At 62.0% G+C, this 17,901-nt stretch overlaps 1 protein-coding gene across 1 annotated transcript in view; it reads right to left on the reverse strand.

The window, feature by feature from the left end:
- ZC3H3 (zinc finger CCCH-type containing 3) overlaps nucleotides 1-17,901 on the reverse strand; it is a 102,469-nt gene that overhangs the window by 64,611 nt on the left and 19,957 nt on the right. The window contains exon 4 of the mRNA XM_030795191.1: nucleotides 3,888-4,041. Coding sequence (XP_030651051.1) covers nucleotides 3,888-4,041 — 154 coding nt within the window. The remainder of the gene's footprint in view (nucleotides 1-3,887; nucleotides 4,042-17,901) is intronic.

Here is a 17,901-nt window from a genome sequence, read left to right on the forward strand (position 1 = left end):
AAGGGGCCCTGATGCTGTCCTCCAGCCTTCCACATGGGCCCAACGTGACCACCAGGCCAACAGTAAGTTTCTACTTATATTAGGAGGAGGAGAGAGAGGGTGCGTGTGCCAAATCACCCCCTGGGACAGGGCAGAGGCCTAGGCTCAGGCCAGGCACTCACTTGCCCACCCTCCTTCCCTCGGGCTGCAGGGAAGGGGGAGTTTCTAGAGCTTCCCAGAGGAGGCAACAGGCCTAATCACCCTGAGCCCTCCCCACTGCCCAGGGCAGAGCTAGGGCCAATAGCTCAGAGCCTGGGGCTCTCCAACCGAAAGCTGAAAGGAGCTGCAGAGGGGTCCTGGGGGCTCATGGCCAGGAGAGGGGCCCCCTCTCGTGCCTCCTCAGGGCGGTGCAGTCCCCGCCATGAGCATCACAGCTGAGGGGAGGGGAGGGGAAAAGAGGGCAGGGGAGGTCCCAGGGACGGGGACAGAGAGAGCACAAGGTGAGGGCTGTTGTCAGCAGCAGAGCTGTGCAAGCTTCACTGCGGCAGCCTGTGTTACTGTTTCTTGTCCCCACCTTGGGCAGGGCCCAGTCCCATTCCTCTCAGGATGGGAGGTAGAGGTCCTGCCCCCTCCTCCATCTTTGGGGTTCCAGCTCAGGCCCTGTCCTGAACACCCCACCACAATCGAGCCTAGAGACCCTACCTATTTCCCATGGCACAAGCAGGCAGGGACAGGCTGTCATGTTCACGCTGCGCTGCACTGCCCCCAACTACACCCTACCCAGGATGCTCAGCCACTCCCAGCAGCAGCCCTGGGACCTCTGTGTACATCCTGGGGCCGGGTCAGCCTGGCCTTCACACAGACCCCCAGGGCCTTCCCTCAACACTCAGAGCCCCCTGGGCCTCGCTGTGCTCCCCACTGCCATCCCTTCGCAGAGCCTCTGCCAGCGGCTCCCTCTCCTCCCAGAGCAGCGCTGTTGGCCTCGTCCATCTCCCAGGAGCTGGCGGCTTCACAGAGAGCAGGCCCGGCTCCATGCTCAGAACTCACGGGTCTGCTTCAACAACAGAGCAAGATGCTAAGGCTCTGAGGGGAAGAGGCCTTCCAGGACCTCAAGGGACAGCAGGCCCCACGTACACAGATGACTTTCTCTCAGGGCGACCAGATCTCCAATCACAGTGAGGGGTTGGCAGGGGGCATCCCACACCAGCGCTGTCCCTCAGCCACTAGTCACCCTGCCTCCCTCCCCTCCCGCGTGTCCACCAGCCCCTGCCAGCTCTGACCACCGTGGCTTCCAGGACTGCTGGGGCTTGCCCGCCAGCCCCTCCAGGGATGGGGGAGGGAGCTGGGGCCCAAGGAGAGCCCTGGTCTCAGGCTCCAGCCAGCCAACTGGCAGGACAGCCTGCCTTCTTCCTCTCCATGGCAGCCCTTAGTCCATGGTGGCCTGGGCCTGCCCAGAGAGGGCTGAGGGTCCAGCCACACGCAGGCAGCCCTGGCTCTGATACAGCACGGGAGATGGCACATGTGCCAGGCTAGACCAGCCGCTGGCCCAGACAGGCCCTTTCTGCCTCAACAACCCTGAGCCCAGGCACGCAAACAGGCAATAGCAGGCCAGGCAGCCATGCTGGGACGCAGGTGGCAGGTGACCCTGGGCGAGGCAGGCCCAGCCGACTGGTGCCCATTCTTCCCAGGACTTCCTAAGAGTCGTGCCCCTCAGCTCAGCACCCTCCCCACCCTACCCCCACACCCCATCCACAAGCCCAGGGCTCATGCCCCAAAGGGTCCCAGACGCCTGGCAAGGAGTGGAACAGACTGGGGTGAGGCGGTCAGGAAAGCGAGGAGGGCCCTCACACACCCCCTTAGCCACATGTGCATCCTGGGGCAGGCTCAGCCTGGCCTTCACACACAGAGAAGACACTGAGGCCTGGAGCCCATGGCCACCGACCACAGCCAGGGCCTCCAGGGCTGGGCTGAATTCAGGCTTCTGGTGCTGGGGGCCTTGATCCATCAAAGGCGATGCCTGCTCCACCGCCTGCCCACCCATGCCTGTGGTGCAGCCCCTACACCGGGGCACTCAGAGAGTCACGGCCGCTTCCTGCAGGGCAGCTGGCCAGGCTTCACTTTGGAAGGACAGGGAACTTGGAGGGAGCCTCTCAGCTGACCCGCTGCTCTCAGCCACACGGCACCGACAGGAGGCCCTGGTCACTGGGCCGGCTGCCACCTCCTCCTCCTCCCGGCCTCCTCAGCCCCCGGGCATGGGCACCTGTTTCTGTGCAACAACACCATCATCAGGGCCCTCCTGGGCAGGCCCAGCTACAGGACCCAGTCCAGCCGCACCCAAACCGGAGGCCTTCTTGGCCTTCAGAATCCAGAAGGAGAGGCCCTGCTGGGTCCGCCCTGAGGAAAATCGTCACTCGGCCCCCAGCTGCACCCCCGGGAGAGGTGGACCCTCGACGTCGGGCTGACGACGACCACAGGATGGGCAGGAGCGGAGAATCCATAAATCTGAACCTCATTCCCGATGATCCGGGGCTCTTATTAAGTAAATTAATTTAAGTTAATTTAGCTCGATCATGACTCCCGATCACAGTGATTTAGTGTGGGGGAAATTGCATTAGGAAAGGCCATGCTCACCAGATAGAAGAACGGAAGAAAATTAGATCCACTTAGCAATGTGAATTAATATGGAAATAGCAGGTGTAAATTTAACCTTATCGAGAGAATAAAAATTATCTTCATAAATTTGTAGAAATAGCCCCCGAGATGCTTATACATCTATTTAAAACAAAAATATTACAAAAAGTGCAGTAAAATTAATTTAAAATATACTCCAGCTATTGCCTCCAGAAAAGTCAGCAGCAGGGCCAAGCTGAGTGTGGCCTGGTGATACGGGAGGCAGCAGGACACCACCTGGTGGGCTCGCCAGCTGGCTGACCTGCCACAGGGCCCCAGAGCTGGGTAGGGCTGTCCACACTGGTGGGTGGATCCCCTGGGGTTAGCCTCAGGCCTGGAAACCTCTGGCTAGCAGCAGGGAACCGCCAGGCAGCTACGGTCCGGTGGGTGGCCGTGCCCTGGACTGTGGCTGCTCACCCTGAGGCCCTGCCCACCATCTCTGGCCCACGCCACTCCCCCAGGAGCAGGCTCCCTCAGGGAGGGTCAGAAGACAGAGGGAGGGGTCTGCCACTGCCTGCTTCCCATCTGCTTGCCAGGGCTATCACCCTCTCCCAACCTGGAGATGGGGCACCACCACCACAGCAAAGGAAGGGGCCAACCCCCTAGAGCCAAGCCTCCCGAGGCCCAGAGGCTGAGCAACCTTGACTGAGCAGGTGGCAAGGCCTCCCAGGGTAGGGGCCCCAGGAAGGCAAAAGCCGTTACCTGCCGACAGAGCCACACTCCCAGCCTGCATCGAGGTCAGAGTGCGAGTAGTGGCCAGACCACGGGCAGGCAGCCAGCAGCAGGGCAAGGAGGAGCTCACATCACCGCCTTGACAATCATATATCGACAGCTTCCAGACAGGCCACTGAAGGCCCAGCCTCTCCCACCAGAAGCTTCTCCCCGAGAGATGCTCAGACAGCACATGGTGTGGGCCCTGACCGTCTGGGCAGCAGAAGCTTTCATGGGACAGAGCCCTCACCAGCTAATAGGCTTGCTGAGAACAGCAGAGCATGTGTGTGCGTGTGTGTCCGTCTGTCTTCATGTGTATGTGGTAAACACAAGCTGGCCTCCTATTTGGTGCAGAAATTGCTAAAGACACAGAAAAATCGGGCTGGTCCCCCAGCCAACGAGCCCAACACCAAGCAGTTCTGGGATGCGCTCAGCTCCCCCTGGCAGGGTTCTACCCTGCAGCCCTCAGGGCAGGGCCAGACAGCCCAGTTCTCAGGCCTGCAGGAGCCTGGAGGAAGCCTTCCTACCTGGATAGTGAGAGCCGCCGGGCCCGCCAGGAGGGCAGAGACAGGGGGAAGGGTGGGGCGCTGAGAGGCGAGGCCGGCGTCTTCTTGACAATGCGGTAACGGGTCTTGATCACCTTGCTGGTGGGTGGAGTCCGCATGGCATGCAGGCTGGACGCTGTTGAGAAAACCCAGAGCACAGACATGGGTCAGGGAAGGTCGGCAAGGGCAGGGTCAGAGAGGCTGCCCACAGTGCCAGCTCTGCCCACCCCCTCCACCGGAGCTTGAAGACTCTCCATCACCCCGTGGATAAAACCCTCAACCCATTTGGCACACACATCCCCAGGGCGCCTGGCAGCCGACGCTTCAGGAGCTAGCCAGTGCAGCTTCTAAGAGAGGCGGGCACCAGCCCCGCACACCCTCTAGCCATCTGGAGAAACAAGGGAATGCCCACACCATAGGAAAACCAGGAGAAGCCAGGGGTCTGGCAGCCAGGGATGCCTTGGAGTCCCCTAGACAGTATCCGCACCAGGGGGACTCGAGGTGGCTGACTGACTTCCAGCAGAGCAGTGAGGAAGGCAGATGGGCCACCTCTACCCAGGCCAGAGGGGCGGGGCTGGGAGGCTCCTGGCGTGTGCCCTGCACACGGGAGGGGCGCTGGAGCACTCACCTCCTCAAGGGGCACCTCCTCACTGCTGTGCCCAGACAGATTTATGTACTTAATCACTGTTTTCATAACATTTTGCAGGGTGACAGACACAACGGCTTTTTTCTTGCTGAATGTTTCATGCAATTAACAGGAATCTTTTGCCCGAGTTCCCTTCCACTTGATAGCTAGCAATTTACCCATAGCTTCGAGGGTTGCATCTAATTGCCCAACTTGCATCATGTACAGCTCTGGCCGCCCAGGTCATCGTGTACAGCTCTGGCCGCCCAGGTCATCGTGTACAGCTCTGGCTGCCCAGATCATTAAAGCTAACCCAGAAGTGGGCGCAGGCCCACCCTCCCAACAGCTCCCTTCGCAGCCCAAGGCTCAGGGGCTGCTGCAAGAGGCCCCCGCCCCCCTCCACCCCCTTCAGGGTCACCCACAGGAGGACCCCGCCCAGCCCAGTCCAGGGGACCTCACTTCCTTCCAGTCAGTGCCCAGCTTCCCCTGTGCCCGGGACCCCTGACTGCCCCCAAGCCCCAGGACACACCTTCTTGGCCCCCGCAGCCAAACAGCCCTCGAGGCACCCTGCTCCTTGGACAGGACCAGTAACTGTTACCATTTCCCAAATTCTTTTCCAGAGCCCTAAACGCAACGGACCTTGAGCAGCCAGGGCCCCTCCTGGAGGCTGCGCTTCTGGCCCATCTCTCCACAGACTCGCTCACTCTCCTGCCCGCACTGCCCTGTCCAGATGTCGGCAAAGAGCCCCTCCCTCAGGCGTTGCCCCAGCACCATCCAAGCTGCAGCCTCTACTCAGGCACCTGTCAGCCTGCACAGGAGCAAGTCAGGAACACTTGGCCCCAACATGGCATCAAAGCCTTTCCCAGAGCCCCCCAGAGTCCACATCAGAGAGTCTGCCAATTGAATTTTCAAGGTCTTACAAGCAAGGAGAAACCAGCAAAAAAATCAATAGCTTGTTTCAACTAAGCGCTGGAGAACATAAGAAGTCCTTAAGTTATCAATAACCCCGAGGTGACCTCGCCACCTTCCAGCCCTGCTGCAGGCTCCCTGCTTCTGCCTGAGGAGAGCATAGGCTGCCCGGCTGCTCCTGCCCCACCTGGGCCAAGCTGGGGGTCAGCCTCGGCACCTGGGCAGTCAGGGCACCCACTGCAGCACTGCCAGCCATGGGGCCGGGGCTCGGGGCTGCCACCGGCCCACCCCCAACCCCAGAGTACCCAGGTGACCCACTTGCCAGCCTGCAGCCTGCTTCCCACCATGGCTTCCCACAAGCCTCCCAGGCCGCCCAATGCCTGCTGCTCTGGAACGTAGAGCCTGGGACGATGCTGGCCGCTTGGAGCCACGGCATGACAAAGCTAGGCTGCAGTCCTGCTCAGAGGCCAGGTGGGGCCAAGTAAGGCAGGAGGGACACTGGGCCACACTCGGGCCCCGGGGGTTCATGTTCCCCTCCTCATCAACCTCTTTCCCAAAATTCTAAGGACAGGAGCCCCCAGACCTGGCCCAGCTCCATTCCTGTCGCCAAATGCACAGCCTCCCTTTGGCTAAAATCACTTCTAACCTTGGGGGCCAGGGCTCGCCCTCCCTCCCAGGTCCAGCACATGCCAAGTCCTCTAGGAAGTCCCAGCCCCCACTGCACACAGGACTGGACTCTGCATTCTAGAACACTTCTGCCCAGGAGGGGCAGCTTGGGGCAGGCAGGGCCTGGCGGGCGGCGGCACCGTGATCACGCTCCTGCGCGGTGCTGGCAGTGGTCAGGTCAGGCTTAAGTAACTTAGAAGTAAGTTACTTCTTACTGCCCAAATGTCACTCCTGAAAACCACACGGTAATAACGAGCCCCAGCCTCTTGTCACAGCCCACTCAGGCTGGGCAGGTATATTCTGCACATGTCACCTAGATAGACCCCTCTCCCACAGTCCCTACCAGAGTGGGGGCACTTCGAGGGGCTCACAGTGAGAAGGTGGCAGCCAGTGTGGGCCCAAGCTGGGCTCCAGCCTGCAACCCACCCCCACAGCAGGCCCTGCAGACCACGGGCAGGCAGTCCCTGTCACTCCCAGATGGGCAGCTCAGACAAGCTCATGACAACCCAGGATGAGCAGGGCACAGCCGGACAGATGGGTAGTAGCAGATGAATTCTGAGCTGGGCCCCCAGTGGCTGGCAGAAGCAAGGGCTCCTAAGACCATGCACGGCACATGGACCCAGAAAGTTAGGCTGCAGGAAGGAAGGGTCCCTCCCCGGCCTTGTTCCCCAGGGTGTGCAGCGATGGCGTGGGCAGGTGGCAAGGCTTGGGAGGCTGCAGGATGCTGCTCTGTGGCCAAGAAGGACCCAGGCAGAAACAGGCCTCTGCCCTCCTCCCTGAGGACACAGGCCCAGGCACCCACCATCCTGGCTCCTGGGGTTTGTATAGATAATCGTGTTATTTAGATAGGATGTTGGTTTAATTCCCTTCATTACAGACTCCCAGGGCTGTAATTTCTTTTCTCCATGTGATGCATTCCCGTGGCACACTCTGCGCACATCAAGCCCCTTGCGCCTTTATTGCCGGCGATGCCCTGGCCTGCGTTATCAGCCCCACACACGCAGCCCTCTCCGCCCGCCATCAAAAGGTCACTTCTAATGACTAATCGATCTCATTAGCTTTCCTAATTAAAAACTTTACTACCGCAATGGAAGACAAACTACAAAAAAACTGCTGGCATCATATGTGAATGGGATATGAGCCCATCCATCAGCAGGGTTTGAGCTCTTGCACACGGCACCATGACCTCGGGCCGGGGACCAGGTGGGGCAGCCCTCAGGCACCTCAAGAGCCCTGCAGTGTACCAAGCACCACATGCCCAAGGACGCATTGTCAGGAGGGCAGCCGCTGAGGCTGGGCCCGGCCATCATGGGTCCAGGAGTCTGCTCCCACCCCCAGCATGAGCTGCTCCTGCAAAGCCTGGCCCTGCCCACCCGGCTCACTCTCCTCGGACAATTCCAACACAGATGGCTCATCTGATCAGATGGGGGTTACAGCCTTGCTCTGTTTTATGTGGAGCAGGAGTTGAGAGAGAGTTCAGATCTTTATGGAACTTCGAAGGGAAATAACTAGGAAGAAAATGAGTTGCTAATTTCACAATTGGTTAATGAATAAGAAGATGAAACTAGAATTACTACTCTGTGCGAAGAACTGTCTGAGGCTGCCAAGCAGGAGAGAAGGCTGCTCCGCCACTCCACCGTCCAGCCCACCAGGGCCAGGGTGAGTGTCCCGGGGAGCTGTACAGCTATCTGTCCAGCTCCCAGCATGCTGATGAGAGCAGGACCAGCTCCATCAGGGAGGGCCTCGCCCATCAACTGAGGTGGAGACCCAGAAGGCCTCTGACTGTGCCCCAAGCCAGCATCCACCAGCCCCTGGGCCTCATGCACAGTGGGCTACAGAGATGGGAGCACCAGGGCCTCCAGAAATAGCAGGCACAAGAGCGGGCCCTGGTGCAGACGGGCCTAGTGCAAAGACAGCAAAACTGTCACTGCTGGGCTGCCAGCCCAAGAAAGTACCCTGGTTCTACAAGCCCCTTCCCCAAGCCTCCGCAGGCTTCATCCCAGCTGGGGAGTGGGGACAGCTGAGCAGGAGGCCAAAGACTGGCACGGAATTTGCTGGAATCGGCCACCCCCACAGCAGCAGACAGGACGGCGTGGGGCCCACGAACGGATGATGTTGACTTGCCCGACAGACACCTTGCACCACACCACGTTCCGGGAGAAGTGGCAGCAGCGAGCAGCCAGGATGGGCCAGACCCACAGAACAGGCCTGGGGCAGCCCAGACCCTGCATGCGAGGAGAGCGAGCAGGGAAGGGGCCAGTCCAGGTGCAGCTCCCGGGGCCGCTGCAGCGCTGCCCAGGGTGATGGATAGCTGTGGGCCGTGGGCATTCCGGCCAGTCAGGCCCCCCATCCCTAATTCCTGACGATTTCACCTTCTTTGTACATTGCCTGATCTGCTTTTTATCAACAGCTGCCCTGGCACCTCGCCATCTCCACACCACCTATGCCCTTCTCTGACTTAACGGCAGCTTGCAAGCCTGCAAACCTACTTTTCCTGGTGTCTGTGACCCGGTTCTGTGTCTTTCCAGTCCTCTTGCAGTTTCTGAGGCGGTCCCAACTCTGTGCCAGCCCGGGTCTCTGGCCCCGGTGCCCTGAGCACAAGGCAGGAGGGGCCGGGCAGCAGCACAGACTGGGTATGGCACCTTCCAGTAGGGCCGTGAATGCCCCACAGGCAAGCAGGACACAGCCTAAAGAGAGGGCAGGAGGCCCTGTGCCATCCCCAGAAACCTGAGTTCACCCGGCCCCCAGACACAGCGCCAGTCACACTCCCCGCCCCACTCACTGGTGGGCCTCTTCCTCCGGCACTGCCTGACCGACCAACCCAGAGCTCAGGGGGTTGCGCCTTCAGCCCCACAGCCGCAAGAGGGCGCCAGGGACGAGGCAACGTCTCCTCCCACAGAGCAGAGTTCCCACGATTAATCGCCTAATTAGAGCTGTGATTACAACAGACTGCTCAGTGGCGCGGGGAGGTACACGCAGCGGGCAGGATCCCGGGAAGTGCCCCTCCAGGAGAGCCGAGCCTGCCTGGAAGGAGCAGAGCCTGGGGTTCCTGAGAGAGGAGAGAGCAGGGCATAGGCCCAGGGCTAGAGTGGGGACTGTAAGAGGCTGGGACAGCCTGGGCAGGGGGTGCCCAGGCGCTGTGGGGAAGTCGGGGCGGGGGGCGTGGGAGGAGAGCTGGGGGCACTGGGAGTCAGGGCCAGGCCTACCCTGTGCTGCTGCATGGCTGGCACCATACTCACACCCACGGCCTCAGCTGGCTCCACAGCCTCTGGTACCACGCTGCCCTCAGGAAGCACCTGCCAAGCGCAGGCCCCACCTTCCCCGCAGGTCCAGCTCAAAGGCCCCTCACACCCCCACCCCTCCCAACCTGGCTAGGAGACTGTTGAGGGGCAAAGGCAGGGGAGCAGGGGGAGCCCCAGGGAATGGGGCAAGCAAGTTCCAGACCAGCCGACAGGGCAGGTGAGCCCAGAGGCCCCATCTCCTCTCCTGCAGCTGGCAGGTGATCCTGCCCCCACCAAGGCTGCTGCACACCCAACACCAGGCCCCACACTGGAGACTCTGAAGCTCACGGAGTCCTGTCAGGCAGCGTCCCTGACAGCAGCTGATCGTGCTCTTGGAGAAACGGCCATGAAAACTCCAACACAGCATGTGGCTCACGTTCCCAAGAGCCCTGGGCTCTTGCATTTCAGACCGTGACGTATGTCTGAGCAGTGCGCAGACCCCCAGGCCTGGTGGGGGCACAGCGCCTGCTACTGCAGCCAGTCAGAGGCAGCGTCCACAGAACTGTCTCTTGTTGAAGGCAGCTCAGGCAACAGTTCTCGCTGTTCCTGGGGCAGGAGGCTCTGCCCACTGTGAGCACAGATGCCCTTCCCTGCACAGCCAGGCCTAGTCCGAGGCACCTCCTGGAAGGCACCTGGGCCTGGCAGCTCCTCACAGCCTTTGCTGAGGCTGGCAGGGGTGGACAGGGTGGCCCAGCCAAGGTGAAGGGCTGTGGAGCAGCTGAAATCCAGCTTGGCCGCTGACCAGCGTAGCTCGCCAGGGCCTGCACAGCAAGGGCCCCTCCACCAGCCCCTTTCTGAAGTCGGCCCAGTCTGAGTTGTCCCCTGGGGCCGCACAGAGTCGCCACCTTGGTAGCCTGGTGCTCACCCCTGGCACTTCCACGCGCTAGGTCCTGAAGGTGGCGAGGCCAAGGCTACACGGGGTGACATGGGCTCTGGCCTCCAAGAAGGGGTGGGCAGACCCCAGGGGCCATCAGGAGCGGCTTCCCCGAGGTCCACCATGTGCAGGGGGCAGTGAGGTCAAACAGGTCTCTGGCCCTCAAGTGCCACCGTGAGGTCCACAGGAGACTGCCCTCTCTCCCAGGAGCCTCAGGCCATGTGTCCCCACCGGGGACAGGGGGCTCCATCCTGGCTCGGGCCCTTGTCTCCCCAGTGTCTGCAGCATCTGCAGTGGAGCTGGCCTGGAGCCACTGGCCCACCCAGGGCCTGCCTCCCAGCGTCCACTCGGTGTTGCCACGCAGCAAGCATGATCCTACCGGGACACGCAAGTGCACTCAGGAGCACACGCAGAGACTGACACGCACACGGTGGGCGGTGGGCACGCACACAGGCGTGAGCACACGTGCATGGTCATTCCCAATCCTGTGGCTCTCGCCGCTAGCAGCCAGGACGGGGCCGGGTTGCTCACCCCACAAGCCTGTACCCTGCTCTCGCTCCCCCTCAGGCCCTCGAGTTTCATGCAGAGCCAGGCCGTGCAGCTCAAATGCGGCCCAGCCCAGGAGCTGGGCTCACCACCTGGACGTGCACCTGCAGGCAGCCATCTGCAGGACCAAGAGCCTCCTTTCTACTGACACTGGTGAAGTGAGGGGCTGCATGGCCACGCTCCAAGGCCACTCTCCAAGGCAGGACAGGAAATCCTCCTTGGTTTTTTGTGTTTCTTCTCTCTGCCCTCCTCAGTCCCCTCCCTGTCTGGCCCATGTGCAGCTAGGCCTGGCCGCCGCATCTGCTGTGGTCCTGGGTGTCTGCTCCCGCAAGACGAGGCCTGTGCCTGGCCAGTGCCCCCACCATCCTGCAGACACACTCCCCTCCCATGAATGCTGGGAGCTCAGGGAGCCTGCCATGCCTTGCACCCACTGTCTGGACTCACCAGTCCTTACCACTGGGTTCTGAGAAACAGGAGGGTCAGTCCCTGGGGCCCAGGCCTGCCATGGGGCTCCCGCCCCACTCCCAAATCCAGAAGCCCAGCCTCTGCTTTTCTCTTCCCCGACCACACATGGGCAGTTCCCAGCTGCTTTTCTCATCTAGACACCGAGAAGGGCAGGATGGAGCCAGCCTGTGGCGCACACACACTCCCCCGCCTGCAACGCCTCGGCCCTCCATCACGCCAGCCAGGCGGGTCATTGGCAGGGCCCCTGGGGCGCAGCGAGGGGCTGCAGTGATTAGTGATGATGAGCACACAAACCGGGCCGGCCATGCGTGACATCAGCTTCCTGCAGACAGCACTGGTAGGCTGTGGGGACCCTGCAGTTGTGCGGAAAAGTGGAATCAAAGTGGGCACCACGGGAGGCTCAGGCTCTCCCCACAAACAGGCCTCCCAGGCCCCTCCACTGTTTGGAGGGAAAGATCCAGGTAGGGCTCCTGCCTGATTCTGGCCAGCTCAGGCAAAACGTCCCCATCACAAGAAGGGAGGCACCTGTGCCCCTCCTGGCCACCACACAGAACCCACAATGCCAGCCACATCAGCTGAGGGCACCTCGGCCCCTCGGCCCACAGGTGGGAATGTGGCCAAGGCCTAGAGGAAGACACCAGCCCACGATGCCCACAGATGGCACAGCTGGGCCAGGCAGGTGCTGGGCCAAGGAGCCTTCGCAGGTACCTTTGGAAGGGATGGAGGCTGGAAACAGGGGCCGCCTCCGCCTGCACAGGCGCTCCACCTGTGTCACTCAAGATGGCTGGAAACACCGGCCGCCTCCACCTATGCACCTGGACCACCATCTATGTGGGCAGACCCCTGGCTGTGTTGGCACAGACTCACTGCCCATCTGGAGCCAGCCCCAGGGGTTAAACACACTCAGCACCCTGGCATCTAGCCAGCCCTGCCAGTTCCAGCCCAGGCCCTGCAGGTGCAGGGAGTGTGCTGGTGACATGGCTGGGCCCCTCCGCCCCAGCCAGCCCTCCCTTTGCGTGGTTGTGTGCTTCAGGCCGGTCCATTTCTCTAAATGAGCCGCAATGGCAGCCAAGGCAGGGGGCGGCTGGTGAGTGCCCCGCCCCCACGCTGGCGCGGCGGGAGCTGCCAGGACCGCACTCTAACAAGCCTCAGATGCGGGATGACTGGAACCACAAAGTATGAATTTTTATGAGTCTAATAAATCACTCCACTTTTCTTGTGCGTGATGGCTCCCAGGACCTCAAACGCTGCAGACGGAGGGCAGGAGCCCCTATATGTCGTGGTGGCCAGGAGCAGGGCCACGGGGCCACTGAGGCCCTCCTGGGCACCCTCGAACCCTCTGGCCCTGCGCCCTGAGGCTGCTCAGCAGGGTGGAGCGCAGAGACCTGCTCGCTGCCGCCATTAGGCCCTCCCTGCCAGAATCCCATGTTGGCAGAAAAACTTGCCTCAAAGCCTCGTCAGCGCGAAAGGAAACTTTGCAGTCACACACACACACACACACACACACACACACACTCACTCTCATGCACATGCTCACCCCACAACAGAGACTGCAAAGGACCCCAGCCCTGAGACAGGAGGAGCAGGCGCATCTGGCCCCTCCTAGGAGCCCTGCCAGGACTGCCTGGGAAGCTGGGCCCCAGCACCTCCCCACGTGGGTGCAGCACGTGGCCGGCCACACGAGAGGATGGTCCCTCAGCTTTCCCGTCCTGGCCTCGAGTCCCTGGGCCGCGGCCCCGTGGGATCCGGGGATTCATCTTTGACAAACATTTACGGATTATCAAATCACAACAGCAGCCCGACAGGGCCATAAGTCACCCTAAGCAGCCGTCCGCAGTGCAGTCTGAGGAGTTTGGGCAGCTCAGTGATGACAAATGACCGCTGTCAGCCGCCCTGTCCCCCCGTGTGGGATCCGTGCTCTCTGTTGTTCCACACTACCTGGTGTTTAATGACAACACTGTCAGCCGGAGACGCAGCACCCGAAGCCGCCACCGCGGACTGTCAGAGCCCTATTAAAGGGAAGATTGAGACCCTACTCTTCTTAAAGTCACTCAAGCAACACAAGCTGCTAGTTCCTGTAATTATTGTGCGCGAGCCATCGATCGCATGCCGACACCTGACCCGTCTGTATGAAATGGGAATAGTTTGCTCCGTGACAGTCGCTATAGATTATGGAGGGTGGGGCTTCCTCCCCTCTTCCCCACGGCTCTACCCCGCCTCAGGTGCAGGGGAAGGGACGGGGCCTCTCTGCCTTCCATGGCTGGAGGAGACAGTGCAGCAGGCAGCTAAGGGGGTTCCCAAAAAGGGTGAACGCAGGCCTTGGACAGGGGTGTAGAAGAGCAGGAGGAAACCGGACCAAACTGGGCCTGTACCCCAGGTCGTGCTCCGAGCAGGTGGGGGTAGGCTCGGGGCATGCAGGCAGCAGCGAAGGACAGCTGGGCTTGGGCCCGGCCAGGTGTGTGCGGCCAAGAGTGCACCCAGCCTCGGCCCCCACTACACAAAGAAGGGGACTGGGGCCCAGGGCACATGCTCTGTGAACAATGTCCCCCAAGCTCTCCCCACCGGCCTGCAGCCCCAGCCAGCCTGGAGAGAGCCTGTGTGCCCAGAACCCCAGGCCTGTGGCTCACCTGCTCCCTGTCTGGCCATAAGAGGCACCTGGGACAGGCCCTTCCCAGGGCTGGGAGCTCTGCCGGATTGAGAACGCCTCTTCACCTTGTCTCTGCTTTGACACCGCGCTCCCGCCTGCCCTGCACCTGGGCTCCCTCCCTGAATCTCCAGGCCCACCTGTGCTCCCTGCCCCACCGGCACACACAAGTTACTGGGGGCTTTCAGATACTCGAGGGCAGAAGAGCAGCCCCCAGAGGACAGACCTGCTCGGGGCCAGGACAGCAGCTCCAGGCTCTGAGTGAGGCAGGGCCAAGCCCCGAGGCCCTGGCCACCACATCTCAGGGTACAGGACCTGGAAGCGGCCACTCAGCACAGCCTCAGGTCTCCTGGTCCACAGGGCCCCCAGCCCTTCTGCATGAGTGCCATGGCCCCGGTGCTGCAGGAGGGGCTGGTGCTGTGGGCCTAGCGCAGAGTCAGGCTCCTGGCTGGGGGAACCCAGGTGATTCCACTGGGCAGTCCGGGCTGGAAACGGCCTCAGCCTAACCCAGGGAACCCCAGGCCCTTCCCTCCCAGCCCACCCCTGACCTTCACATGGCTGGGCCTGGCTGTATCCCAACATCAGTGGAACAGATCTGGGCCCAAGTGGCTGCCGGGCGGCACGGAGACCCAGCTCCGCCATGTGGCACGGCCTTCTCTCAGAAATCCTCTTCTGCTTCCTCTGAGCACAGCCCAAGAAAGACTCTGGAGAGAGTCCTGGCAACACCCTCTACAGAAAGCAGCAGCCCCTGAGAGAAACCATGTGTCCCGCTCAGAAACTGCCGGCTGCCAGGACTCCCCGACCACATGCCGCCCTCCTCTGGGCCACTCCTGGCCTTTCCTATGTCTGCGGGACAGTGGGCAGGCCGCAGAGGGGACGTCATGGGTGCCAGGCACCAGGTGTGCCCTGAGGGCCTCCTCCAGGGCTGGTCTTGGCAGCCACAGCACCGGGGCCAGACCCACCAAGGCTGGAGATGGCATGTGGGAGCCACAATTGCAGTCTCAGGGACACTGGCTCGACCGCTTGTGCTCCCTCTGGCACATACAAACGTGCCACTGGCGACCCTGAGAAGGCAGCAGGGGGCTCCCTGCCCTCAGCCCACCCAACGGGGACCACAGGGGCAAGGGACAGAGGCTCCCCTGGCCTTGACTGGGGTGGCACCAGCCTGGCAGGCAGCCCAGTGCCTTTGAGGGAGGCCCATCCCCTCTCCTCTGGATCCTCCCCACCCAAGCACGGGGTGCAGCCCCAGCAGCAATGCCTGCCTCCCGCTGATGCCTCCCCAGTGCACAGTGAGCGAGGGACCCTATGGGGGCTAAGGCCAGGCCAGGGTGCAGCAAGCACTACGCCGGCCTCCCCAGGAAGGTGACTCATCGGCCCTCTAAAGGAGGGGAGGGGAGGGGTAGCTGCGAGTAGTGCTGATGGCTGACTGGGGGCAGTGGGGCACAGGGCCAGGCAGGCAGTGGCCCAGCATTCGGGTTAGGGTAGGAGCTGGGGAGGCAGGCTGCAGACAGGCACCCCACCAGCTCCATTCCCCCTAACTAGACTCCTGACCAATGCCCTGGGGCTCCAGCCTTCAGGGCCAGCACGGGGAAGGGTGGGTGAGAACCACCAGGGCCAGCATCAGCCCTGGCCTTCAGGGCCCCAGACCATAGTGCAGTGGGAGGGACCTGGGCTTGGGAGCTCATCTTTCCGTAAGAGGAGCTCATGTGTCTTGAAAGCGCAAAGGTTAAGAATGACTAAGCCTCGCATTCCTCGTTACTCCAGGCCTGAGCACCCCCCATCACAGCTGCAGAAACAGGGGCTCAGGCTGCACGGAGGCCAAGCCCCAAGTGGCAGGCAGGATCTGACCAGTGTTCACGTGTGCTCACACCGGCACCCGTAGGAAGGACAGGTGAGCGTGCCGTGCTGTGTGTGCACATAGGCCACAGCGGCCCACACAGCAGCACGGGGCAAGCGGCCCACCTCATCTTTCACAGCCGCAGGCCCCACGGTCAGGCCACCTGAGGACAATAGCCTGACCAGACCCCAGGGCAGCCAAGGCCACCACTCCATCCCATGCACAGGACTCATCATGGGCCCAGAGGCTGCACTGCAGGGGACGCAGGACACCCCCACAGTCCCAGAGGTGCCCTGCCCTGTGAGAAGCCACGGCCCAGCATCTCTGCACCCGATGGTGCCACAGGGGAGCTGCAGCCAGACCGCCAGCCCCATGCCATCCCAACAGACACAAACCACTCCCTAGCCTGCCTAGGGCCACCCCCCAGGCCTGGCAGGACTGGAACAGCACTGCTCACCTCACCCACCTCCTTCCCATACGAAGGCACAATGGAGCTGGGTGGGCTTCTTCGGGGCCCAAGGAGGGGCCCTGGCAGAAGGCAGGAGCAGTGGGGGTGCTCAGAGCTCTGCAGGGCAGCCCCAGCCATGGATGCATGGCCAGCATCATGAAAATGCTGCCTGGGGCCACCATGAGGAAGAGGCAGGTGGGGTCTCCCCCTCAACAGAACAAAGAAGAGGCTGAGAGCTCTTCAGCAGGGGACTGGCGTCTCCCGGGAGAGGGCAGCTTGGGGGCAGGCTTCCCTGTTGGACCCTGACTTGGGAGGAGGTAAGAGCACCCTTCCGGGACCACTCCAGCCCTGCGTGTGGTGGGAGGGGCAGCTGGAGGCCACCAGGAAGGCCTGGGGGTGGTGGAGCCAATGGCCAGCTGCCCACCCTGGGACCCTACACAGCCCTGGTGCTGCTTCATCCTCCCAGGCCCATGCAGTGGGAACCGGCTGGGAAGCACTGGGGTGAAGGTCAGGGATCTGCCGCAGGGTGCTGGTTTCAGCCAGACCCACCCAGACAACCCTAGATCACCCAGCCTTGTAAGCTTCTAGCTGGAGCCGAGCTTTGCATCCTCCAATCCTCAGGCAGAGCCCAGACTGAGCCGTTTCCATTTCCCCCAAGGTTCCAGGCCTTTCCATGTTTTGTGGGCATCCACCCCCAGACACCCCAGATCCCAGCTGGCCGGCACTGCCCTGCTAACAGGGCTGTGGGGCTGAATCTCACAGTGTCCTTCTGCCGCACGGGACAGAACATCTGATTTCCCACTGAGGGGCAGCTCACGGTGCCCACCAGGGCCCACCCCTGCCCAGGAGCTAGGCCAGGAGCCGCCCCCTCCCTGCCCTCATCCTCCAGCCTCATTGGCTGGGAACCGTGATCTCTGCCCAGCAGCACCCTCCATGGCTGGGTTTCTGGCCTGTATACCCAGAGAGGGGATCAGGCTTCATAGCGGCAGGTTTCCCGCACACACTCACAGCCACACAGGCAGATGGCCCACCCGGCCCACAGGGCTCTCAGCTGCAAACAGCTGGCCTGGGACAGGGAAACAGACCCCGGGAGGGGCAAGCCTGGCCCCGCCACAGCCCCTGCCCAGCCCAGAGGGTTCTCAACAAGAAAACCACGGCCACCCCAGGGGCAGCCTGGCTCCTCCCAAGAGGCCTTGCCAATGAGACGAGGCAAGGAGGCTGGAGACACAGGGCGGAGGCACGAGTGGTGGCACTGGCCCAAGGTCACAGGGCTACTGAGCACACCAAGACCCAGGCCGTGAAAGTGGTGATACGTGGGTGGAGTCTCGAAAGTCTGAAGGGACTGACCCCACCCTCTACCCACTCAGACCCCCTCCCAGGCCTTGAGGGCTCCTCAAGTCCTGGTGCCCCACTGGGCAGGCCCTGCCCCCAGCACTATGTCTACCTCTGGGGAGCTCCCAACAGGCCGGGGGAACTGGGTGTGGGCAGGAAGCCCAGGCTGGAGCAGCTCCGGGCCTCCTGCACTCAGGGCATCTGCTACTTGTGTTTTCAAATGGCCCAGAAACAAGCCACGCCTGCAACCCTCCAGAGGGACCCGCCGGGGCAGGCAGGAGGTGGGACAGGCACGGGGGACTTCCTGGGAGGCCAGCCCTATCCAAGCAGCCTCCCCGCACCGCCCTACTTCATTCTCACCACCCCACA

Source organism: Nomascus leucogenys, chromosome 16 (assembly GCF_006542625.1).
Source record: "Nomascus leucogenys isolate Asia chromosome 16, Asia_NLE_v1, whole genome shotgun sequence".
NCBI lineage: Eukaryota > Metazoa > Chordata > Mammalia > Primates > Hylobatidae > Nomascus > Nomascus leucogenys.